This window comes from Perissodus microlepis, chromosome 2, assembly GCF_051167445.1.
Source record: "Perissodus microlepis isolate ML-2025 ecotype Zambia chromosome 2, ASM5116744v1, whole genome shotgun sequence".
Taxonomy (NCBI): Eukaryota; Metazoa; Chordata; class Actinopteri; order Cichliformes; family Cichlidae; genus Perissodus; species Perissodus microlepis.
In genome coordinates, this window is record NC_140462.1 from 4,268,310 (window position 1) to 4,277,082 (window position 8,773).

The following is an 8,773-nucleotide window of genomic DNA, read 5'->3' on the forward strand; positions in this document are numbered from 1 at the left end:
CTTAGTTTAATTGTATCCTTTTAAATTAAGTGCTGGCACGTCTAAGAAATGCCATTGCGCTTTAATCTCCTTCTTCGCGCGCGCTCAAGGGTGACAGGAGCAGCAATAAACTCGTGCGTAAATCAGTTGGAAACTTTAATTAATAAACAGGAACTGCGCTCCACGCTCACATCATTCCACAGCCAGACCCACTGGACCAGCACTCCGACACACTTCCGGTTCGACAGCCTGTAAACCTTTTCCTACCCGCAGCTCTGCTGCCGGAGGCGGAGGTTTCGGGTGTGCGCCGTCATTGGCGGAGACGTGTCGTCACCGCGTCTCGGTCGGACTGTGAGTGGTGGTGGAGGCTGTCAGTCACTCCCAGGCTGCTGCTGAGCCTCCGGAGAGAGGGAGATGTCAGAGGCTGAGCTGCTCCCTCTCTTCAGTAGCATTAGTGGGGTTGAGCAGCCAGCATGGCCACAGCTGCCTCTAGCCCCTACACCCTGCTCAGTTCCAGTCCCATGATCCACCCGGAGAGCCAGGCCATGCAGCCTGCTAGCCCCTACAGAGGACATCAGAAACTGCTCCAGAGTGACTACCTGCAAAGCGTCCAGAACGGGCACTCCCTCGGGCACCAGTGGGCAAGCAACCTGTCGGAGGGGAGCCCCTGGTCGGCCTCCATGGAGCAGCAGGACGTGAAACCGGGCCGAGAAGACCTCCAGCTCGGCATCATCCATCACCGCTCTCCGCACGTAGCGCATCACTCTCCTCATCACAACAACCATGGCAACCACCCGGGAGCCTGGGGGACTCCGGTGTCACACAACTCCTCGATCACCAGCGGGCAGCAGATCAACATCTACTCCCAGACGGGCTTCACTGTCAACGGCATGCTGGACCACGGGGGGCTCACACCTCCACCCAACCCGCAGGGCCAAGGCATGCACCCGGGCCTCAGGGACACACTTAGCCCCGAGCACAGCGACCTCGGCGGACACCACTGCCACGACCACTCCGACGAGGAGACGCCGACTTCGGACGAGCTGGAGCACTTTGCCAAGCAGTTCAAACAGAGGAGAATCAAACTGGGCTTTACGCAGGCGGACGTGGGTTTGGCTCTGGGCACGCTGTACGGTAACGTCTTTTCCCAAACTACTATCTGCAGGTTCGAGGCTTTGCAGCTGAGCTTTAAAAACATGTGCAAACTAAAGCCGCTGCTGAACAAGTGGCTGGAGGAGGCGGACTCGTCCACGGGCAGCTCCAGCAGTATAGACAAGATAGCAGCTCAGGGGAGAAAGAGGAAGAAGAGGACGTCCATCGAAGTGAGCGTGAAGGGAGTTCTCGAGACGCACTTTCTCAAGTGTCCCAAGCCTTCCGCGCAGGAGATCACGTCGCTGGCGGACTCGCTTCAGCTGGAGAAGGAGGTGGTGCGCGTGTGGTTCTGCAACCGGAGGCAGAAGGAGAAGCGCATGACGCCGCCCGGAGAGCAACCGGCCCACGAGGGACCCTATTCTCACAGCGGGAGCGCGGGAGACGCCTCCTCGTGCCATGATCTCTGACCGAAGCACCTGGAGGAATCCCCCCACGCCCCCACCCCCTCAGACACACACCTCCACCTCCACCCGGTACAGACTCTCGAGCGCTCGGACGCGCGGTGGCACCTTGTAGCCCTCCGCACCTGTCCCGGTACAGACTCGCCCGGATGCCTCCAGCACTGAAACAATAACAGAGATACCTGTTCAGCCTTCGTCATTGTTTTTCCTGCCACGAGGGCATTATCCTATAGCGGCATATCAAACATCACATTCCAGATCACCTTTCTTTTTCTATTTTCTTTTTTGGGAGAGCCCGCCACTTTTTTTGTTTTCTCTCCATCACGGATATACATACAAAAAATGTGCCTAATAACCTGCCAGCGCCTTTGGTTTGTGTGTGTGTGTGTGTATGCGTGTGCGTGTGTGTTTAACATCAGCTCGGTAATAACGATAAGATGGGACTGATGGTTTTGTTTTTATTGTTGTTTTCGTGGCTTTCCTCACACACGCCGTGCTCCCGTTGTACCCACGATCGGCGGCGTGGAACCAGTAATAATAACAACAACACCAACAATAATAATAATAATAATAATAATAATAATAATAATAATAATAATGTTACTGTTCTTAATTGATTTGTACCAGCACCAGAGGCCATTTTTTACACTCCACCTCACGCTTCCCCCTCGGGCTTTTCCAACGCTTTAGTTCTCATATTTACAGTCATTTACTTTGTAACGTAGAAGATCTGTATTTTTTTTTTTTTTTTGTGCATTTGCAACCTTAGGCCCTCATTCCAGCTGTACACCCACTCTACATGACTCTTGGAGGACTGTTTTGCTTTCTTTTACTTTTGGCCTGTAGTTTACGAGGGTTGTACGAAGCCACGCGCAGTTGCAGCTCTATTTATTCATTTACTTCTTTTTTCATTTCGATCATCTTCGACCATTTAAACTGTGCGGACTCTGAAAAAGGACAAGAAAGAGCCGAGAGTCTAGAAAGCAACGCTATACACCTGCCTATAATTTTAATGTACGTTCACTATCGAAATTTTATAATCTTAAATACTCCTGTTATTTGGTTTATTTCTTAAGTATTTTTTCGAATATTGTACAGTTTTATATATTACCCTTTTGAAGTCATTAATTTAAATAAATGATCTTAGTTATTCACGCACTTGATTAGCAGTGTTTTAAAAGAAAGAAAAAAGCAAACAAACACGCGAAAAATTTAAAAAACAAAAAACAAAGAAAAAAATTATTTTCAATAAGACTGAATGAACTGTTTCGGCGGTTTTATTCCAAATTTCAATGACAGCTCAAGTAATTATTTATTTTCAGTATAAAGCTTGTATTATGTTTTTGAAATAAACTATGTATGTTGTAATAAACCATTTCTTGCTACAACTGCTCACTGTCTGAAGCAGAAGTCAGCTTCTGATTTTTGGGTTGGTTTTTTTTAGAAAAGTAAAGACTATTCAGAAGTTGTTTTTTTTAAATCACAGCTTCCTCTTATTGTTATGGAAACAAAGCAATAATTTAAATGAATCACAGCACTTTAAAAAATAATATTGCTTTTAAAAGCTTGTATATAATGTGGAGCATTCTGTGTGGGAAATGGTTCGAGCTGAGCTTGTGATTAATTCTGCAAAGTCACCAGTTCAGTCCCTTAATGCTGTGTTCAAACTCTTATATTCAGGTGAATTATATTGTTAGGCGGCGTAACCTTCACTTGGCCTCAATGTCATGTCAAGAGGCATCTTTTGCCAAATAAATAACAAATAAATAAATAAATCCCTACAACTAACAGCTGTAAAATATCCAGTGGTTCACAGAGACCCTGGCTGCACTGCAAACTGAGACGCTTTCTCCTGCAGTTCCACTGAAATGTTATTGTCCGGGCCCTCTGCCCTTCTCAATCAGACATGCGTGATTTATCGCCTGGGCCGCTGGGCCTGACAGCAAAACACAATGACACACATATACTCAGACACACACACACACACACACAATCAGAAGCAGATGAATCTCATTTCAAAGGCTATGGCTGTGTATAATTGGCCGTGCCAGGGCAAAATAAAGCTGTACTCCCCCTTTAGAAAAAAGAAAGAAAAACATCATAATGCCCCAAAATAATTTAGGGATGGTTTTGGAAATAAGTAGATACATTCAGTACTGCTTAAATGATTCAAAAATAGATCTGGAGAGGGAAAGTGAAAGAGGGAGAGGGAGGAGAGGCGGAAGGGTGCTAGGCCTTGCCTTGAAATGGGGAGCCTGACTGGAATACTAATGTGTCTGAATTTATGCATCTCCTCAGTCTGCAGCCCTGAGAGGGGGGTGGGGGAGACAGAGAGAGAGAGAGAGGAGAGGGAGGAGAAGGGGAGAGAAAAGGGTGTGAGGGTGGAGGTGAGGAGGAGGAGGGGGGTTAATGTAGAAGAAGAGAAAAGTAAAACCATGGCTGATTGATTCTATCCATCTATTTTAGTCTGAAATAATCCCCGGCTTCTGGGAGGAAGAAAATGACCCTGGAAGGAAGGAAGAACCCAGAAGCCGAGCAAATAAAGCAAAGCAAGCCAAGGTCCACGGCGGCGCTGCGGTATCCTTGAGCCTCTTCCACCTCTCCTTCCCCATGCAAACCCATCCAAATATGTTTTTAAAGAGTAACCGGCGCCTCGGCGTGAATAACTTACCAGTTTTAAAAATGACTGACTTGGGGAGATTGTGTAAAGGATATTGAGTAAAGAAGAAGAAGGGGAAAAGGATAACAGGTGCAAGATGAAAGCATACTTCAGAGGTATTGAATGATGAACTTCAGGTAATTATTTTTCAAAAAAAAAAAGGAGAAAAAAACGCTTCAGGTTGGCTGGGCTCGGCGCTCTGGCAGATAATTGAGCTTCTGAATCAGATCCTGAGTGACTGAGTGACAATAGAGAGGCAGGAGTGGTGAAGTTGTGCAGTAGCAGTTTTGGAGGATGAGCAGAGTTGTTTACTTGCAGGTTATAATGGGAGCAGCTGACTCACACCTTTTCTTTTCTTTTTTTTTTCATAATTACATCTCTTCTCTAACCTTTTGTTCTCTTTTAATCTATTCTCTCTTTCAAAGAATCTGTCTGAAAGTTAAAGGGAGGGGGGTGTTTAAAAAAACCCACACAGACCAAACCATTAAATAAACTGTTTTCCTGTATTTTTAATACTGTTATTTTGTCCATAATCATAATAATATTAATACAATCTGTCAAGCTCAGTGAAGTGATTGAAAGACTTTGTGATTAAAGTAACTTCAGGTGGTGCAAAGATTCTGGGGAAGGCAGGAAAGAGCAGAAGGGGCTGATATACTGTTTGCAGTAAAACGTTGGAGGTTAAAGCAAGGACACTCAACATCACATTTCTCTTTAATTAGACAGGGCTGCAGTCTATCTGCCATAGCAAGAGCACAGAGAAGAGCCAAACAGCAGCACCACATGAGAGGATGGGAGTAATGAATGTCGGCTGCTCGTCTGCCACGTGGTTCTTTCACTTTTGGACACCAGTCCTGTCTCTTCCTTTAACTTAAAGTGTATAAAATGATCCGCTCTCCTGATGTTTGCTGTGTCTGCTGCGTTACCTGTCGTACTGCATCCTACTGCTTAGAACTGGATACCTGCTATATTCGACCACATGTGACCAGTTCAGCCCCTCATTTTTATTTCTCTTTTTTTCACTTTTGCTTGATCCGAACTGCCTAAAACCTGGCAGGATTTGTATGAAAAACATATATTCCTACCAAAACTTTAAAATAAAGTTCAGTAAACATGACCACAATTACACGGACTAAAGAAATTTAAGAAATGACTATGTTTGATACAGGAATAAAAAGAAGTAAAGCAAATAGTTATTTTTATAGTGGATGTTTATGGAAAACGATCCAAAGATTTCCAAGGAGACAAGCAAACTCGTCAATAAAACACACATTACATCCTAATAAGAATCTGTTAGGACCAAGTGGTTCAGTCTGAGAGGCCTCAGGTGAAGGTAGAGGAAGAAAAGAGGGAAAGATTTGATTCATTCTTCAAAAATAAGCTCTGGATTCAGAGCATAAAGAGAATAAAGTTAACTTCCTCTCATGGGAATTGATTTCGTTGTTTTGGAGTCTTGTCTTTACGTTCCTGTTTGTTAGCAGCACATTTCACACTTGTTGCAGGGCGATTATAATGTACACCACAGCATTTTCCAGCCTCTGCTTGTAGGATTATAACCTCCTGGTCCTGCAGGAGCACAACGTCTCAGTGAGAGAGAGCAAACTTCACAGCTGCTTTATCGCTGCTGGTGCTGATGCACTGCAGGACAGTCAGCTCTGTATACCTTCCAACTGGACGGTGGAGAGACAGAAGAAAAGCAAGCAGGGTGAGGGGCGCATCTGCAAACAGGTGTAAGCTGAAATCAGTTTCACCTCCTCAGCTCTGGTATTGTGACACCAGGGTCGGCTAACTGTTAGGTTGGGTGGGTTTGACTCTTCCAGAAAGGATTGCTCCATCTCTCCTGGCAAAAGCATAAATTTAGTTTTTGTACGTGTGAGTTTTCCAGGTTTCTCACACCAGTGGAGCCACTGACGAAGCCCTTTAAAATCCCAGAATCACTAGTGTGCCCCCCCTCCCCCCTCACACCAGGTCAGTAATTAATAATAAAAATCGTGTCAGTGGAACAGCTGCCTCTGACATCCGGTTGCTCCTCTCTGTCTAGGCTGTGTCATTCATGCCTTTGCAGTCAATTAAAGCTATATTACCGCTGTGCAGTGTGATCCATCAATTAAGCAACATGTGAACACAAAGCGATACAGTACAGCTTGACATTTTCCAGGCTGCACTTTTTTGTTGATGTGACGTTAGGGTGGTCACACGTGGCCCACGATTAAGCTGTACAAAGTGCCAGGTTTATAGGGGAACCCACGAACGTGGAAACACACACACAGAGAAGAAAGGCCTGTTTGTGGCGCAGAGTGAGTAAATCACTGTGTCTGATATCTTCATTTGAGACAGGGGGCTGATCATCGCTCGTCCTGCTTGTTCCACATTAACTCATTATCACACGCGCTCACTCCATTAATTCTCCCGCTTTTATTAGCTGCAGGAGCGCGCGCGCGCGAACACGCGCACAGTGGGCCGATGACAGCCACTGCCTCAACCTCATCTGACAGCTAATGGCTTCATTAGGAGCAGCGTGTTAATTGGCTGACTTTGGGGAGACGCTCGTTAATGAGGATAAATAGATTCACACCTGAGCGGGGCGCTACCCAGCCACAGCAGCACTGTGGGAGCCGTGGAAGAGACGCGAGTGTGGGCTGCAGATACGACTGCATCGGTTTGAGTGAGCTGAGAAGAGACCTGTCCCGCTCTCCTCCTTCCTCCCAGCCTAAGCGCAGTGGTGTTTTCATTGCCAGGCAGACTTATTAGCCGAGTGGTTGATTAGCACCAGGAGGCCAAAACAAAGAGCAGTATGTCAAAGCAATTAGCCCCACTGTTTACCTCTCAGCTCCCACGATGACTGCAAAATGCATCTAATCCAGGACAGAGAGAGAAGGAGGGAGTCAGCTCAGACAGTTTCAGGAAAAGGACAACAGCTGGTCCCTGGGCCAAAGTGTGTGTGTGTGCATTGTGATGGGAGCAGTCCTCGTGCCTCAATCCATCTGCTTTCCTGCCTAGATCCTGCATCCTCTGCTGTCTGCTCGTGACAGCTCCGACACGCAGACACTCACACGCAGACGCGCGCTTCTCCTTTAACACGCCACTGCTTAGAGGAGCTCATATCCTCAGGGGAGCGGGGTGGGGAGGTGGTGCTGGTGGGGTGGGCAGACAAAATAGAAGCAGGCGAGACTGATGATTTACATCAGGGTAGGAGGACACGGATCCAACCTGGGACGCTGCGTGTTCAACGCTTGTGGAAGTTGGCATGTACTGGAAGGTAATACCACCTAGTGGTGGCTAGAACCCGCTGCAGGTCATTGATGTTTGTTGGGGGAGGCAGGGGAACAAAGGGAAGGAGAAGCGGCTCGAGATGTGCAGGTATTTTGGAAAGAACCGGTTCACTCAAGTTACCAAACGAAAAACTTTTTTTTCTGACACAACTGTTAAAGCTATTTTAGTTGGAACATCATTTAGTTTTCAACAGGACAATGACCCCAAACACACCTCCAGGCTGTGTAAGGGCTATTTGACCAAGAGGGAGAGTGATGGAGTGCCTCCACGGTCACCTGACCTAAACCCAGTCGAGATGGTTTGGGATGAAATGGACCGACAAAAGAGACAATAAGTGCTCAGCATCTCTGGGAACGCCTTCAAGAGTGTTGGAAACCATTGCAGGCGATGAAGAGTGTGCAAAGCAGTAATCAAAGCAAAGGGTGGCTATTTTAAAGAATCTAAAACATGTTTGTAGTTATTTCAGACTTTTTTGTTTACAGCATAATTCCACATGTGCTCATTCATAGTTTTGATGCCTTCAGTGAGAATCTACAATGTAAGTAGTCATGAAAATAAAGAAAAAACATCAAATGAGAAGGTGTGTCCAAACTTTTTTGACTGGCAGTGTAGCAGAGGGTGTTGTTAATCAGTTTCAATTACTTTGGTGTCAATAAAATTAACAACAGGTGTAGTAGAGGGGCAACAATGAGACAACCTCCAAAACAGGGATGCTTTTTCCTTCCTCAACTCTTTTTCTGTTTGTTTTTCACTAGAATTACACTCAGGGTGAGTATCACAATGGTTCAACTGCTTATTAACATCAATATCTACACAGCCAGTCACATGGCAGCGACTCAATACATGCGAGGTCAAGACCACGTGCTGAAGTTCAAATTGAACATCAGTGGGGAAGGTGATTGAGTGACTTTGATTGTGGCATGATTGCTGGTGCAGACTCAGGCTGGCCTGAGTGTTTCAGAAACTGCTCATCTGCTGAGGTTTTCCCACACAACCAGGTGATAGAAGATAAAACAGACTGGGTTGAACTGATAGGAAGGTAACAGCAATTCAAACAATCAGTTGATACAACCAAGATTTGCAGAAGAGCATCTCTGAACGTCTAACCTAGAAGCAGCTAGGCTAAAGTAGCAGAAGACCATGATGGGTGCCATTTCTGTCAGCTAAGAATAGAAAACAGCCAACAATTTACTAGGGTTCACCAAAACTAGACAATAGAAGATTGAAAACAACATCATCTGGTCTGATGAGTCGATTTCCGCTGCAACATTTGTATGGTAGGTGAGAATTTAAACCCCACAGCTATCTA

The 8,773-nt window shown here is 45.9% G+C and overlaps 1 protein-coding gene across 1 annotated transcript; it reads left to right on the forward strand.

Moving 5' to 3' along the window:
- Positions 1 to 362: 362 nt before the first annotated feature.
- On the forward strand, positions 363 to 6,280 carry LOC146392077 (POU domain, class 3, transcription factor 4-like). The gene has a single exon (XM_084941122.1). The coding sequence runs from the start codon at positions 453 to 455 to the stop codon at positions 1,536 to 1,538; it is 1,086 nt and encodes a 361-aa protein (XP_084797248.1). The 5' UTR covers positions 363 to 452; the 3' UTR covers positions 1,539 to 6,280.
- The last annotated feature ends 2,493 nt before the right edge of the window (positions 6,281 to 8,773 follow it).